The 18,198-nt window shown below is 38.6% G+C and overlaps 1 protein-coding gene across 3 annotated transcripts; it reads right to left on the bottom strand.

The window, feature by feature from the left end:
* Positions 1 to 288: 288 nt before the first annotated feature.
* Positions 289 to 17,722, bottom strand: cpsf6 (cleavage and polyadenylation specific factor 6). Of its 3 annotated transcripts, XM_044186506.1 has the most exons (12): positions 17,566 to 17,722; positions 15,473 to 15,682; positions 15,241 to 15,344; positions 14,620 to 14,765; positions 14,322 to 14,495; positions 12,846 to 12,953; positions 11,230 to 11,728; positions 10,884 to 10,999; positions 10,607 to 10,760; positions 10,079 to 10,277; positions 9,533 to 9,543; positions 289 to 3,556 (listed from the first exon to the last, which is right to left on the bottom strand). In XM_044186506.1, the coding sequence occupies exons 1-10, from the start codon at positions 17,623 to 17,625 to the stop codon at positions 10,091 to 10,093; spliced, it is 1,758 nt and encodes a 585-aa protein (XP_044042441.1). In that variant the 5' UTR covers positions 17,626 to 17,722; the 3' UTR covers positions 289 to 3,556; positions 9,533 to 9,543; positions 10,079 to 10,090. The 3 variants fall into 3 exon arrangements, with proteins under 3 accessions (XP_044042441.1, XP_044042440.1, XP_044042442.1); XM_044186505.1 differs by lacking the exon at positions 9,533 to 9,543; XM_044186507.1 differs by lacking the exons at positions 9,533 to 9,543; positions 12,846 to 12,953.
* Positions 17,723 to 18,198: the final 476 nt, after the last annotated feature.

The following is an 18,198-nucleotide window of genomic DNA, read 5'->3' as shown; positions in this document are numbered from 1 at the left end:
AAAGAAATAGTATTTAACGGCTCTTAATTAGATCATTTTTTTTACACTTAGTTTTTGGCATAAAGGTAATTTTACATACAAAACAGTACATTTTCAATACATTTCAGCATCCTTATTTTATATTTTTGATTATGCACCTTAAAAGTTCAAAACTAACAATTTGGGATAATGTATTTTTATTTACATTGATTGGCTTTAAGTAATTGATATTGCCCATTCTCATCTGATGTCTACTATGAAGAGACTAATTATATATATTATGTACAAAGTCAAGCCACAAAACCAAACTGAATTTAGAAATGTTTTATTTTTTGAGACCGATGACCATTTTGGCTACCACGTGCCTAACCCTGACAGGAAATGTTTAATTACTACAAGACATTGCTGGTAGTAGCACAGGATTAACTAAAATTGACCCCATTAATCTATAAACCCAAGTGACATTAATATAGATACCAATAACATTGAGTTAATTGCTTTAACTGTTGCAAAACTCTTTTTAAAGTCATGTAGCCCTGAGAAGTCCTGCTTTTCACTGGCAGGTCTGCATAGCGATATGATCAATTACATTTACAAACATATCAACTGTAAATGAGCAGTTATATATTAACTTATGTTTCCCCCAGTTTACAGTCACACACAGCTAAATATCTAAACATTTTATATTGTTAAAGATGAAAAAGTAGCTTAAGATTAGAAAATTAATAGTGAAAATTATCCTACCATTAAACCATGTAAGTCAAATACTGAAAACACACAAAATACTTTTCAACTGCTTGTGTGAGGTAAAGTGTTGTTCTGGCTTGATGCAGCAGACTTCCTCTCGACTGCTTCTTCTGCTGTGATGAAGACCTGAAAACACTTACCTTCAGCACTGTGGAGAGAAGTCAGCACAAAACAACTAGAAAGTGACACCCGAAAGCTGAAAGCTCCGAACAAAGATGTTCTTATTCTGGCTGATTAGACCTCTGCTCAGGATGACATTGGGTGGAACTGTTTAGGGAGTTTACTTAGGTCACAATAGTCAATGCACATGAAAGATTCATCAAGTTTTAAAGCATCTATAGGTGCAACAGAAGAGGGAGAGAGACTTCAATCAAGCATGATCCTAACACACTTCCCGAGGAGAGGTCCAGTCAGCCAAAAGTATTAAACACTGGTGTGTAGGGGAGTTATACTGCATTGACATTTTAAAAGGAACTGTTCAAGAGAACTGGCATAAAGACTATTTTCCCCGTTAAGTGTGAAATGCCCCACCTTTTCATTGTTTTTTGTACCAAAACCCAATTTACAATTTGTTTCATTACTCTTTTACAGAGTTCACAGGGTTATGGGAGCAAAGGGATTAACATTCACAAACATAAAGCACTTCTTAAACTTAGAACAGGAAGACATTTCAAGAGCATTGTGAGGGTTTTAAAAATGTTTGGATGCGGTTACAGTCTGATTAACATCTTTTCATCAAAGGTCAGTGCAATTCCTGTAGCCATTACAATGACTAGATGGAGGTTAGGGTCCACAGTTTAAACTCATCAAATACCTTTGGAGATGAAATATTTCAGGGGATGGTCATGGATTGGAACCGACATGGATTGAAAAACAAAACAAAAACACAACCATCTTGACAAGTAAATCAATAACCTCCAGTAAAACAAAAAAATCAACACAAAAGAGGATTCTTAGATAAAAAACAATAGAGGGAGGTGTTGTGGACCATCTAAACAGGAGTTGTGTTTGCTAACAAGTTAAAATCCGTGTTTATCAGTGATTTTGTCATTTGTTGCATTCATGCAAGAACGTTAGTTTTTAATCTCACTTTATCCCTATTCCTTTGGCGTACAAATGGAACAATCAGCAATATGACACCCCTGATGAAATACTGTTGCTGCAGCACCTTGAGGTTTCTTTTTTCGTAGTGAAATTTAATAACTCGTCTGCCCTTATGGTTCAACGTCTAATATTAGGACATCTAGGACTAATATAATTTGTCATTTCAATCGATAGACAGTAAAACAGATACATGTAACTCAGTGCGTATTTGTAAATATTACAAGCCCTGTATCGCAATGTGTTGACAATCACAGTCTAATTCAACAAAAATGCAAGACATGAACATGATGGGTGGTGGAATAAAAGAAAAAAACCTGTTGCACTGCATATGACAACATTAGTGTTATGGTGCACATTCCATAATTAAACTGCATATTAATTTGGTCATGTGTTCAAAAGTGTAGCTATGGTGACAGGGTAAAGTGTTAAAAATGTACATACAAAAACATGTTAAGTGTGGAACATAGGAGCAAAAAATGTATCACTTAATTTAAATAGCAAATTTTCAAGAAATTGGGATTAATTGATATTTGAAGGTTGACCAACTCCGTGTTAGATGTAACTACAATGGCTGCTGAATTAACCTGTATTACTAAGTGTAAGAATGAATATATTTCACATTAACAAAACAAAGACTGAAGAAAAATTGGATTGGAAAAGTTATTGGTAATGGCTATTCAGTGCACTTACAACAGAAACCACTTTGCGAACAGTATTACGCACTTTATGGTTTACTGTGTGTGTGTGTGTGTGTGTGTGTGTGTGTGTGTGTGTGTGTGGGGTCCACGCTGCCCAAAATTGTCCAAAGAGCTGCAGGTACATGTTGACCTTCAACTTGTTCAAGGTCTACATAGCTTCCCATCCACCCATCAATGCACATTGCAAAAATGTACATTCATCTAATTTGTCTTACCTTGCAAAAAAGTTTTATCCATTTGAAGAACAAAACAAAGCAAGGGACTAAATGACAAGGATCTATTCTCTAAAACATAAAGCCACCTGCTAATACAGCTAAAAAATATAATCTAAATATAGACAAATTCAATATGAAAAACAGTTTGAAGTCCAAAATATACATTTAATATAAATGAGCCAAACATGTAGAGGAATTCACCAAATGCATTGAGTACCTCAGTAAACATTTTTTATTACAACACCATCTAGTTTTTAATCAAAAGCAGAGAGACATTTACAAACATACTAACCATGAAAAGAATAAATGAGAATGAGGGAGGGGAGGAGAGAAAACATCAAATATGTACCCTATAAAAACTGATCTCTAAACTGAATGTACACAGTACAGCGAGCCAAGGAAAAATAAAAAATAGGATGCAATGTTTGTGTCTTCTAGTTGGGGGATTGTGTGGGCCATTTTTATTGTTTCTTTGCAAAAAAAAAAAAAAGCATCACACGTAGTCGTCATGTCAAATAAAACATCATAAAAATAAAAGAGCTGTTTGGAAAGTTTCTTTTCTTTCATCTTTAGTTACCATGAGTATAGAAGATGTTTGGATAACAAAGCCTTACACAGGTCAGGGTCTTCCATCCACTGCTCTTAGTCAGGCAGACAAGATGAACAGACAGAGAGAAGGATGGGTGGAGACGGAGAGGAGAGATGGAGGAAGAGGTGGCGGTTGTAGTCCTGTCCGGTCATGCAGGGTGGGGAGGTGGTGGCGCACTGAAATTCCTCCTCCTTTTCCTTCCATTCATCCTTGATCCTCGTTAGCTGAAAGGTGTCAAAACGAAGGGTGGAGTTTGGTTTCGAGCCAGCCCAACAGTGAACACTTCCCCCCTCACCATTTTACCTCTAGACTACACATACATAGTGCACACCAGGTCTGGGTTCAATTCACCATCACTTTGAGTCACAAGGTCAGAGTTCGCCCAAGTCCACTTACTGAACATTTTATTTTGACAAGGGGCGTGTGGTCAGAGAAGTCTCTGAAAACGAGGCATATGCATGGCAGAATTCCCTGTTAGGACATGAACTTCTGTTTCTCTTAATGCTCAGGTGACTGTGCATTGACCCCAACCCTAGCACAGACACAGAGAAACATGTCATGCAAACTTGAACAGGAAATATCCAAGAAGCAAATTTTAAATCTACCAGTTCGTACACACACCAGAAAATATAACCATATTCAGTCGAGTCTATGCCTATTAGATTTATCGCTGTTGTTGAAACATGGATTTGAAATTGTTTATATGCATTTTAAGTAAATTCATATATGAATGCTTGCACATTACATGTAACTCTTTTGACAGACAAGAATTGACATCCATATATAAAATGTATATTTAAAGACTCAGGACAGTGAAGTTGGACATTTTTGTAACAGAATGGTCTACAGTGCACACTGAATTCCAAATTCAGGGATGGACATGGGGGAAAATGCTGATCTAAAGGGCAAAGCTATGCTGGGTTGAACAAGACTCATCCTCTAATTGTGGATATCTTAACTGAGCCTGAAGTCATAAAGTGCACCTGTCTTAACAGGATCAGTTCTGCACTACATAGCATCTTCTGTCTTTTGTGATGCAAAAATTATGAAATTTCTTGGTAAATTGGTCAAATATATTTGTGGAATGAAAACATTACATGTTGTACTGTGCTGTTAACATTAGCCAACAGAGCAAAGACAAAATCATAACAAATCTCACCGGAAATCAACTTATCAATTATGCAAGGGGTGACAATTATTAGATTGCAATTTTCCAATCAACTGGTTTTCTAAAAAGACATCCCACCACCAGCTTTCTGAGGTCTTTTAAAAGTAAGCTTAAAAAATTCAGCTTTTTATTGCTGAAGACATGGGTCATTGGTAGTTTTATTTTAATACCTTGACTAAACATGAACTAACAAGTAATTTTTTTCCCTGCATTAGCCACTTCATGCAGCATTGCAAAACCCTATGTCATTCAGCTATTTCAAGAACATATTTTTCCTTAAAACCAACTGGTAGGCATAAGTTACAGAGCTAAAAACACTGAAAACCACTGTGACATACCATAAAAACAGTGCATGATTGGTTGCGACACAACCAATTTTTCAGGAAATTAACACAGGAGTAAAAGACACAGAAAGGACAAAAAGAGCCGAAGATAAAAACACAAAACTACGAAGAGAAAGGCACGCATCATGCCAATGTAATTTAGTATACCCCTTTATGGTCTAGTAAGCATACTACCAGGGAGTGAATAAACTGCAATATTTTGTACTTATAATTTAGAAAGACAAAGTCCAGCATGCAAGGTACAGGAAACTGGAAAGGCAACCTCTTCATTATAATCCGAAATGGCAGCAGCAATGGTCAATTAGACTGTCAATGGTCCACTGACCTGATTACATTTCTACACAATTTAAAGCACCTCTTAACAGAAATGTTAAATTCATCAAATGAAATGACAACAATTCCGATACAGAAAGTCATTTCAAATTTGGTAGGTATTCCTATTAGTTTAAAATCAAATCTATTAAGCCTTGATGACACCAGGTTTAGGTTTACAGGGTGAATTAGAACTGGTATCTGCACCAAAGAGGCCTTACTTAGAGGCACGTCAAATGAGTACAGATGATTTTATATGGTTCAAAGATTCAAATGCATTTTGAAACTCCATAGTTTTTTTCCCCCGTAGAAAGGGTTTTGTTTTACATGGTGCATAGCTACAGGTGAATACAGTTCAGCCGACAATAACCATATTTTACACAACACAGTAGTCAAATTCAATGGTACTCTTTGTCACACTATTATTTAAAGGGACTATAACATCCAGTACAAGTGAGAATGGGCATGACTGAACTTTTGTCAATGGTCAAATTACATCCATATATCAGACTAACAAATCTTTTGCAATATTTAAAAATATGCCACATTGTTGAACGTACGTTCATTATAGAATATTATTATTCATAGAAAACATTAAAATGAGTAGCAGTGTGTCAGCTAATACAGCATGGAAATGAAACAGGTCAGAGTCAAACCAGGGTCAAGCAGTCCATGAAATACTCAACAAATGTGATACTTACCATTTAAAAATTCCTTTTTTACAGATTACATTTGGACGTTGGAGCAAGCCTGTGGGTATCACCTTTGCTTCCATTGTCATTAATCATCATGTCTTCAGAAAGCTCCTGGTATTTCAGGAAATAGTTAATAGTGAAGAAAGTGTAGAAAATGTACACTTCTGCCAGCCATTCTACTCACTGTGACAACTACATAGCTGATTTGTTGACAATAATAACTTGAGAACTAAACATAATTAAAGCAATACAGTTGCTTTAGCTGAGCCATCTCTCACAGTCACATATTCAAGTCTCTTCAAGTATAAATTCTATTTCATCCCTGGGGAAATGGGCAGGAATGCCTACTACTGACCTGTCTTTGAAACTCTGTTTGACCCTGGTTTAACATGAGCAAATAGCATGCTTGTATTGAAAAGGACAACAGGGCTGTGACTCCAAGCACACATACACCTACAGACAGACTGAAGAGATAGCATGAAAAGTCATTTCAGCCTAGGGCAAACAGTGTACATTCCCCCATGGCAATATGAACAGATAAAACAGTGTTAAAGCATATCTGTGGACACAACAAACAGCCATACTACTACCAGGAATAAAAGCAATATGCTTAATTCTCTTCCCCACCTCCCGATTACCATGCTCTAAGATATCAGACTGAATGCAAAGGCAGATTTTGATCTTTAGTCATTTCATTTATACTGCAAGAAACATTTTGGTAAAAATATACTTAATGAATGCATTTTTGGCATCTCCATATTACCAAATGTTATTAGGCCTTGTGCCCACTGGGGATCTCTTATCTATCAGAGATAACAAAACGTGTTAGGAGACTGCAGTCATTGATGTTGCAATGCTACGATCAAAATGCAGTGTTGGTAAAAAATAAAACAATTAAAAAAAAAACTTAGTTTTTTTTGGTTTTGTTTTTTACATTTAGCTTTTGCCACTTTGAATTATATGTTGTAAATGAAAGGAAACATGATAAAATATATATATATATTTTCTCTTTAACTAAATTAGAAAAAGTAATCTTTTGTAAAGAGGTTCCCAGTGGACACAAAGTGTTACTTTTCAGTAAAAACTGTTGTGTAGGTATAGGACAATTGGGTGGAACAGATTAGATAAACTTAGCTAGTGCTGATAGCTAAAATTAGCACAACTCTACCCTATTTAGATCACATGACAGACTATTGAGATAGTTAAGTTACATTCTTTAGATAAAAGTTTTGCCTGCTTTCAGAATTCAGCAACTCCATGAGCAAAACCACCCCAGTTAATATTTCTCAGTATGGAGAGAAACAGAGACACTTGTGAAAAAGTGCATATATAAATAATGTGTCTAATGTATAGAGCATTTTTCCTGCTTGAGTACAACTAAATTAAGACAGGTGTCAAGAGTGAATGAAGTTTGTTTCATTTAAAATTATGAGAAATATTATTTGGGGTGATGCGCGACTGTACAGAGATATTAAAGGGTCCATGTAACCTACAAGACTCTGCTCGATAAGGAATGGTTTATACACAACACCACAGACATCTTAGTGCTTTGGACATCAAAAGGACATCAAAATGACACAATTGTTCAAACCAGATATTTCAACTACAGTGCCAAAACTTTACAAAAATTATCATGCTGTTCAACACGCAAGTGACGCAATGGAAGAAAGCATCTTCCCACAAAGATTACAAAATTATTTGCGAAAGCCTAACACCGAGAATCAATGAAAAACACCAGCGAGTCTCAGAAAATTAGCCTATAAATTATTTACCTCAAACAATTTGAGAGCAACGCACTACTGACAATGTGGTATCGATATTAGTTGTATACAAGCGGATGTCAAGTAGTTTGAGACATTCATCTACAACTCATCCCTAACATGACTTCCAAAAAGCCAGCAATACTATGAGCCGAAATACTGAAAATACTTGCATGATCTCATGCCAACCTATGATGATTCATCAATTCAAAATACTGCAGCCTAAATGGAAATCATTTCAATGTACATACAAGTCACATAAAAACCAAATATTAAAATGTAAATGTCTTCTATGTATCAATGTCAAATAACAATTGGCATATAATCATGGATTTGCTGCATTGAATTAAATTGTTAAGAGTTTCCATTTACTGTATACCATCAATATTATTTCAAAGTTCTCAGAGATAAAATTATGATTTCCTTCAGTTTAACTGAATCAGGCAACTCAGCTAAAAAAATGTAATGATGGCCTGGTGACAGGCACAAAAACCTGGGATACAAAAACATTTATTTTCTGATCCTAGCTTTCGATTTCACTTATTCCATGTTTACATGTAATTTACTCTTGTCAATAATATACTTGTAAGATACTGCAATTATGTATGCACTGATCCTTAATGTTAACCAATTCTGATGATCAATAAATTACAAATAATTTCAATTCAAAGCTACTGATCAATCAGAGCAGAATATCAAATTTTGTTTTTTCTTTTACCTTTGCCTGAAAAAATGATCTATATGACATTATGTGTACTAAGGGCATTAACATCTGGACATCACACTAACATCTATGTTGACGGAACATGATATCAAAAAGATATGAATATTTTTTCACTTCACCTCAACATCTTAAACTGAGGTACTTTGGTTCAAAAGTGAGAAGCACTAGGCTGCAAAACATTGAGTTTAACAAAAGCAAAATGTCAGGCAATATTACCGACAAGCAAATATGACACAATCACATTCTCAAAATTTTCTGTGTCCAAAAGTCATCAGATAGACACTTTGATAAATAAATTTTCACCTTCTCGTAATTATAACATGACAATGACATATATTCAACTTTTAAATTGAAATGGTAATATGTATACAACATTACTATGAATGGACCATTTACAGAGTGTAGATTGGTCTACTATCAACAAGCTAAACATTGTAATCCCCCCCCCTAAAATACAATCCAATCTGAACAAACAGACCACACAAAATGTCAAATCTGTACGAAGTACTGTAAAAAATGATTGGGGAATACTTTGACATCTGAAACCAGCCAATCAGTCAAGGAACTATTATTACAAGCACACTGACAAACCAACTCAGCAGTCACAATACACTTCAATTAGCTTAAACTCACATATGCAATTAAGTACTGAATGTTGATATTCAAGCCATAAAAAACTGAACTTTTTTTGGTCCACTGGCCATAGCTGCTGGTAAAACCACAATTTTGATCATTTCCATTTTTTATGAGCCAAAGTTTAGCAAATGTGTAATACAGAGTCTAAACTGCCAAAAAAGGCAGAAGAACTAGTACAAAATCTTACCCACCACAACCAAACATGTACAAGCAGCAGGTTAGTACTGCTTTCTTGCCATGCATAGGTTCATGCTATCTGTAAGAGTATTCAATTTCTTATTTTGAATTTGGCAGAATACAAAAAGTGGCTGACACATTTTGCTAATTACCAGCCTCAGAGGCATGTAGACCAAAAAGTAACAATGCATCCACAAATTCAATTTCCAGTTACTATCAGTGTATTTTCTGATTTGTGGAGAACCACATCATAGATACAACTCTTACAAACCCCTCTGTGCAAAGCAGCATAGTGAATACATTAAGTGTGTATTACACAGGAGGACCAAATACACAACACAACTATGTTCATTAATTATGAAATTTTAAGGAAAGTGGACTTACCTTACGCCTACCTGAAACCAAAAGGATTGAGTTTTAAAAGTATTTTCCTTGCTTACCTTGTCTCTCCTTGTCCCCTCCCTCAAATATTCATAGAGGGACACGTAAATTAACACTTATGTCATTCTATACTGTAAATTCTTCATATCTTTTAAAGCTTTAACCCGTTTTTAATCAGGTTTTTTTAAATGTTCAAAAGATGGCCTACACAAGACTGTACTCATGAGGACAAAGACTTTGTTATTGTGGGTGATAATACACCACACCCTCAGTAGATTAAATTTTGACAGAATACGTTATGGGCACAGGAAATCTTAACAGCAAATTTGGGTTGTTAGCTAACTGAATCCAATAACGAAGAGAGGAGGTGAGCAACCAAAGCAGACATTAAAACTCAACACTGGTGTTTTTCCTTCTTCTGCCATGTAGTTTAGGTTGTTTGAGCCTGAGCTAGACTGGCTCAGTCCAGGTCTAAGACAAATGTAGTGATGAGGAAGACAGAAGACAGTTTATGACAGAAGAGAATAACACAGGAAAAGTTGTACCCACCTCCCTTCTCGTCTAGCGGTGTCGGTACTCCCTCTCCCTCTCTCTCTCCCGGTCTCGGTCCCTGTCCCTCTCACGATGACGGTCCCGCTCCCGGCTGCGTTCTCGGTAATAGTCCTCATGCCGGTCGCGACTGCGGGACTTGTGGCGCCGGCTCTTTTCTCTGGAGCGGCTGTGGTCTCGTTCCCTGGAACGCTCTCGCCTGGCAGAGACATAGAGAAGAATCATTGGACTGTGTACTAGGGTTTCAAAGTTTTGAATACCAAATATTCTAGGGCCAATTCCCATTTGGAAGAAATCATTTAGATACAGTCATAATTACAGCAAATATAGGCTAGAAAACATTTTAAAAAGTAGGCAATAGTCCATGCATCTTCAAATCTGGCTGGCTTATCTCTTTTCCTTTGTGCTAGATCCAAAATATACCCAAGATATTTTATCTGACAAGTTGTTGTACATGTCTTTTTAGTAAAGCTTGTAAACAGCTTCAGTGTAACATTTAAAGGCTACTGCACTAAATTAAAATCTTACCTGGAGGCGGAACCATAGCTTTTTGACTCAATGCCGTGGAGACAGTCCTGCAGGGAACTGATGAGGACCTTACAGCGGTCATCTGCTGACACTTTGGACTGCTTAATCAGACTGATGGCTGTCACCAAGGTCTCTATAGCACTGCCGTAGTCAGCTAAAGAGAACACAAGGTTGCATTAAGCTTTAATTGGCTCCCAGTTTTTGGCTTGTTGGTGTAAAATCTGAGCAGTAAGTACGTGCTTGCATAATATGTATCCTATATTACTATGTGTTTTACCTGCACTGGCGTCAGACACCGCTCTAGATATGGCGCTGGAGGAGATGGCTCTGTTCCTGTTCATGATCTCCTCAAACTCTGCTTCGCTCAGAGGGGTCCGTGACGCCTCCATCTCCCTACAAATAGACACAAACACACAAGAGTTACAGCATGTATTTACTGTTATCTACGCAACTAATGCAAACTAACTTTAACAAAAAAAAAATCTTTAAAATGTAAATCAGCATTTCTTGAACTTAATAAAAAGAGTGATACTTTGTGCCAATGTATTGAGAACATATTGTTAGAGAACTTTATATAAATTTCTGTACCAATTATTTGTTCCACATCCACCACCCTTTCTTACCGGCCTCCAGGACCGTAGTCCCCTCTTTCATATGGTGGTGGCCGTCCGTATGGGTCGTTTGGTCCAGGGGGGCCTCGGCTGTCGTTGGGGGGCATGTTGTTATTGCCAGGTGGGGGGAAGAAGGCAGGGTTGACATGGGGTGCTGGTGGTGGTCCACCTGGTGGTGGACCTGGCATGTGTGGAGGTGGAGCCAAAGCCATAGGGGGCCCAATGGGGCCTGGGGGACGAGGAGGGAAGGGTCCCGGGGGTGGTGGGCCCTGTTGAGGGGGTGGGGGACCAGGGGGAGGGCCGTAACCTGGAGGAGGGGGGCCTGGGGGCAAGGGTCCCATTGGAGGCTGGCCAAACTGACCAGGGAAGAGAACAGGGGGAGGAGGCCTGTCACCACGATTTGGAGGACCAGGGAGGGGAGGGGGGAGGCCCTGGCCAGGAGGTGGAGGTCCTGGAGGGCCAGGGGGACCAGGTGGACCGGGAGGGGGACGTGGGGGTCCCTGCATCCCACCTAAAAAAACACAAGAGACAAAACAGAAGCACATAAGACAAAGTAAGATCTAGTGAACTCTTTATCTTTTGTTTATATTACAGCAGGTAGTGCTCTCCCCAACATTTCTGGGTATGATGGGGAAATAAGTGTGCTGGGAAAAAAACATGAAGACCTTTTCTACTTGAAAATGCAATTGGTTGGTTTAAAACATAAAACGCATATAGGCTTGGCCAATTTATCAGTCAAGCTCTAACTTTAATATCCTGTAGTAGCATGTATTTTCCATGTTTTCCTTCAAATGTAGATACCCTTAGGTACTTATTAAGGCAGTTCAAAGCAGAGATAATGACACAAACATAAGGAAGAGCAAGCCATATCATAGCTAGCTACAGGGAACAACAAATGTCAAAAGGCCACAAAATAATGCTGCAAATGAAATCAGAAGGCAACAGAACAGATGAGATACAGGTCATAGCAAATTGTTTCAAGCATTCTTTTCCCTCAACACTTAATTGAGAGGGTGCACTGCTATAAGTTGCCAAGAGCCCCGATACTGCAGTGAGCAAATATATTCTTCTATGCAAGGGACACTCATGAGATGTCATTTAAGGCAAATGGGGAGTACAAGGCTTTTCACCCAACTACATTAAGGAATTGTATAGAAACTATTTAAAAATAAGGTGTTTTCTTGACATTGGGCCATTACACATCCTTAGAGGATTGAGGAGCAAAAGAGGTAAAGAAGTACTGTATGTACTGTGACTAGATTTAATACAAGCGTGGAGAAAAAAAAAAAAAAAAGGAGTAGGCAGAATGCAGGGTGGCCTTCAAAAAAAACTTGCTGTGTGCCTCTGCAGAGGATGTTTTTTTTTTATAAACCATTTTGTTTAATTGTGAACAAAGCACATCTGTAAATGGTGTGCTAAAATGTTTTAGTTTTGTGTGAACACATCAAAATATTTTCTCTGGCCTCATGTAGGCCCTACAGGGATTTAGAGAGTTTGGTGAGAAATTCAGCTGTTTTTGGGGCAGTCAACCGGACGGTTTCAATGGCACAACTCCTACCAATAAAGAGCCGAGGGTTAGGATAAAAAGGTGATCGATCAAATCAATCAGATCAATCGAGGTATTTCACCTCTGCCACGCCAGCTCCCGTTCCTGCCCCCCGGCGGGAAGGGATTGAAATTCATATCCATCAGAGGGCCATCTTGATGCCTAATCAGATCTGGTCTCATCCCCGAGCCTAATGGGGAAGAAAGCAAACCAATCACAAGTCTTCCCTTCATAAACTTCCGCCTACTAACTGAAGGCCTGTCACAGCCCAGCAGCACAGGGCACCAGCCACTAAGCGAAAGAAGAGATGTGAAAAAGGTGGGATGGAGGGAAAAAGACGCAAAAATGGAAATAAGAGAAAAGCTAGCAACTCTATTCTCTCCAACTACGTGTGCAAGGTGGCCAATCCAAGATTTGCGAGGAATTTAAGGTTGGTAGCTTGCCAAGTAAAGCTTTGAGCAAACTGCTTGTCAAGGAATGGTGTTGAGCAGAAACTGCAGCCAGCGAAGGACTTTTTTGTTCAACTGGAGGTGAAGAGGGACAAAGAAAGAACAAACCAGATGGGGAGGGAAACATGCAAAGACACAGCCCTGCCAGGAGAGATTTACTGGGTATAAGATCCCTCACAAGAAACACACACTACAGGAGGCTAGCCTTGGTTCCATGCAGGTGTGAGTAGTAGCAAAGCCTGGACTGTGCTAATAGCAGCACTGCCAGACAGAAAGCAAAATTTTCATTAATCTCACATTAAGTATTCAAGGAACTTGTCACACTGTGATGATTATTTCAATCTGTTGCACTGCTATATTATTGTTAAAAAAAAAAAATCACCACATGAATGACAAAAGTCTGAAAACAAAAACATAAAATTTTAGATATGAAGGCGTCATTCATCAATCCCAAGTCTAAACCAGGAATCCCCTGGCACATAAACCTCAACAGGTGATAGACCACGACCACCGCCAGCGGTGATTGCCAATAAACTGCTCCATACACATCACAGATCACACATGCAGTGAGCTAACTGTGTGATTCATGGTGTGTATGTATTCCCACTGCATCCATCCATGAATTTGCTTCTACTGCTCAGACTGGAAATTTATTTTTTCTGTTTCAATGAGAACGTTAAGAAAATTCAGCTTGTTTTCCAGTAGAGATGTGATCAGGACACAAACATCTTTTCTACCATGAACTCACCTTGTTTGGTACAGCAAGATCAATGGAGCATTTAACAAGGCCCAATAACTTGATCACCCCACTCTTATTAGGTAAAAAACAATTGTTGAAATGTCTAAATTAGATTAGGAAACAGCTTGCAATTTACAGTAAATATGAGTGGCTAACAGCAGGCTACCTCCTACACTCGGGCTGTCAATCACTTAAGTAAATTTTAAAACTGTTTGATATTCAATTAGACCTGCTATAATAAACTTTCCTTAATTTAATCTACTTACCCATCCATTTCATTTCTGCACTTTAAATATTATCTTTCAACCAAGTGAACTGTGAGGAGCTTTATTCCTACCATACTGGCACAAACATTTGTTACCAAACTAACCAGGGAAGTGTGGTGGCGGCCCTCCAGGCCCAACGGGACCAGGGAAGCGGTCTCCTCCGGGGCCGGGTGGTCCAGGGAACCTGCCTCTGCCTCGACCCATGGGGAAACCTCCACGAAGGCCAGCGCCAGGGGGGCCAGCTTTACCTTCCCCAGACATCTGGCCTGACTGGGTACCTGTAAAATGACGAGAAAACAGTAACTCAAGTTTTCCATTCAAGTTTTGCATGCAAGTTAAATTAACTCTTGCTGAGTGCATTTTAAAATAAACAGATGCGAAGTGTGCACTTGCCCTACTTACTTTTGCGTGACTGCATCTCAAACTGACTGAGGGACTGTTTGTTGCATGGTGTGACAATGGGATTCTGACCATGGAGATCCCTCTTTGACAGCAGCTCCATTAACTTCCTGGATGATGCCTCTGAGCCCACACACACCAGCGCAAACCTTTAAGATGAATGCAGAGGACATACACAAATCTGATTCACGCAAAACATAAGAGTCAGTGCTCGAAGGATATACTTTCTCAATTTAAAGAGTTCAGTAATTTTGCATGACAGATTTTTTCTGCTTCAATTTTTAGCTCGCAAAATATATGTGACATTATAAAGTCCTGGCTGCCCAAATGTCATTTCACAATCTACAAACCAGTACAGTACTGCATCAGTTCTAACGGACCTGTATTGAAAATGACTAAAACTACATTCTAAATAATAAAAATTATTTGAGCTAAACTCATACGTATTTCCATCAGTATCCTTAACAATAACTTAAAAGCAATATGACCAGATACATACAAAATTACCCCATCCTACATGGGATTCCACTCACTACTCTCAATATGTACCAAGTAGTAATAATCATAACCTATAGCAGGCTGTGATGTAGTCCAATCATCATGCATTGCTAATAAAAACCTTACCCTTTTGACTGGCCATTGGCTCTGTTTTCAAAAAATTTGATCTCAATCACATCTGTGATGCCTATCGACCGGATGGCTTCTGTCAGGTCCTCATCTGTCGTCCACTGCATAAGAGAAGAGCACCATCAGTATATTTATATTATGCAAGGTTTTACAACTTGCATATACATTTGTGGGTCAATACTTTCCTCCACATATCTAAGCAGCCTGCACAGAATTCTCTGATACCCACCCATGTGAGGTTTCCTATGTACAGGGCAATCCTTTTGCCTGTGTAGGTGTACACCACGTTGGGTTGGGCACTCTTCCCTCCCTCTGTGCCACCTGGTGCAGGCAGTGTGTCCAGGTAGTCACGGTCTTCTGGAGCATCACCATTGTTGGCTGATGGGGATAATACATCATCATACAGGTCGATCTGCTCATGAACCGGGTAGTCAGCTTCCTGTTAAGCATGATGGTAACAGTTCAGTCCAACATGTGTGACACCTTATAAGCAGTTCCACAACACTGATTATACCCGTCTTATCTGTGAGTGTGTGTAAATCTGAGAAAGTTGTACAGCGACCATCATTATCAAAATGAGCAATAAAGTATAGATTTTTCAGTACATCCTGAATGCATTGCGGGGGTGTTTTAGTTTTCTTTTTTTATTTAATTGTAACAGTATCTGGTGGGATAGGAAAGACAATGGTTATTGTCATTTTTATTCACTAAGCCACATGTTTCTACCAGTTCAACAAGGTTAGTGGTGTGCAGCAAAGTTTTAACGTTGACAGTGCAGATCATAGAAATAAAGGCAATAATTGCAATAAATTGCAGCAATACATTGATAAATGTATATTTATAATTGTAATTAATTTCCAGTGAAGTTTACTGCTCACAGACAGATCTTAATGATCAACTTTGTCAAAAGTACTTGTTTACATTGTGTTGTTACATTGCATTAAATCCATTAGAGCTGACAGAGCGCTTGTGTACTGCCAAACTATTAAATAGGCTTGCTCTTAAAATCTTTAATCTGATTAGGCTGTCTTAAAACACGGTAAACTGAATCTTAGTTAAGTGTAACTCTGTGAACATACGTAGATTTATTTAGGTGCCTGTGGTAAGTGAACATCTCAATCATATTTTATGTGAATGTGACCAGATGCAATGCAGATAATACAAAGAACAATGTGCTGTTGATGTTAACTGAATGCATGTAGAACATGTTATTGAGGAAATCACACTCATCGTGTAAATGTTTTAATAGTATTGCTGACCCTCCCAATTGTAGATTGGGAGCATGTACATACTCATTGAGAAGATCATGTCAGGATAGCACAAGCTGGCCATAAGCAAGTTTTAGGGACATTTTTTCTGTCTCAAAGTTGTTGTGTGTTTTTTTTTTAACTTAGTTGTTGCAGCATAAAGTATATCTGAGTAACGTTCTAATACATCAGCCCTATTGACCTCAGGTTTAATTAACGTACAGAAAAAGCTCATGAATGAAACGACAAGCTGTGCTACTTCCGTAACTCCGAGCATCTTGAGAGTGCACAATGGGTCAACATAAACATTATGAGAGCTGTTTCGTTAAGATGACGATGGAGATAAGGGTGTCTCTAAACTACCTAACGTTACAAACAACTAATTATTTGCACCCCCAGATTAGGCTGATACAGCATTTTCTGATTGCACAGACAAAAGGGGTGTGTGTGGAGGAAGAAAACATCTACCCAGCAGACATATTAATGCTAACTTACACGAAGCTAACAGCCAAAAGTTAACAATTCATACGTCTATTAAATGCATTTCTAATTCATACATTTGACGTTTCATATATAGCGTTAAGCATTTAACGGCATTTGAAGTTTGCTTGTATGAACTGAATACACAAGTCAAAAAGTAACTTACTAAACATAATTATTTGAAAACCAGCTAACGCTAGCTAGCTAACGTAACTACGTTTGTTTGGCTTGGTAGCCCGCCTCCGGCGGCCATGCCGAGGCCTAAAACTGTGAAAGCTTAACAATGAAAGCGGATGCTTTTAGTATCTACCTAAAGAAATAATCTATATTTGCAAATTGCATATCAGTTATTAAATGCAGCATACGTCGTGGTAAATGTCGACAACACCACAGATGCAACATTTCGAGCCGATAATTGTAACTGAAGCTGAGGATGCAGGCTTGCAGCATGGTGAAGGGGGGGGGGCTGTATACCACAGAAGCTCGTTTGACCAGTAGAGCACGCCACTCTCCGATCATAATGACAAGAAAGGATTACACAAATATACAAAAAATAGCACAATTAGTCGAAGTGTGGTGAATATGAATTAATTACCTGGCTAAATTCCTCCTCTACGTCGGCGTAGATGTCGATGTGATCCACACCGTCCGCCATTTTCCTCTGACCCGTCGCTCGCTCTCTCCGCCCGGCGGTGCAGAGCAACAGTGAGCCACAAACAATGAGACGGAGACGGACAACTAGCGCCCCTGCTGGTCTAACTCACTAATTACAACACCTGCTGTAGACCATATACACACGATAACAATCAAACAAGCACACGTGTAGGAAAAGTTATTTATTCTAGTCACTATAGTCTATAATAAAGAGGCCCAAAGAAAAATTATTAAATGTTATTGACTTGCTCATAACTTTGAGGTAGAAAGTTCAAATTTGGACTTATCTCGTAATTATGTAGTTAGTAGGTACAATTTTTGACTCAGTTTGACTTAATATTTCTCAATGTTGACTTGACCATGGATATTTTTTAATTATTCCTAACTTTAAATCTGTTTTAATCTTAATTATCTTTAATTTGACCCTGGGAGCTATGTTGCCTGGGGCTGTATGCCCCTGGTAGGGTCACCCATGGCAAACAGGTCCAGGGTGACGGGTCAGACCAAGAGCGGTTCAGAAGACCCTTATGGATTATTTAAAATCAAGGCCAGTTACGTCGCCCGGATTGGCGCT

Source organism: Siniperca chuatsi, linkage group LG23, assembly GCF_020085105.1.
Source record: "Siniperca chuatsi isolate FFG_IHB_CAS linkage group LG23, ASM2008510v1, whole genome shotgun sequence".
Lineage (NCBI taxonomy): Eukaryota > Metazoa > Chordata > Actinopteri > Centrarchiformes > Sinipercidae > Siniperca > Siniperca chuatsi.
The sequence above is the reverse complement of the archived record's forward strand: the minus strand, read 5'-3'. Positions and strand labels throughout refer to the sequence as shown.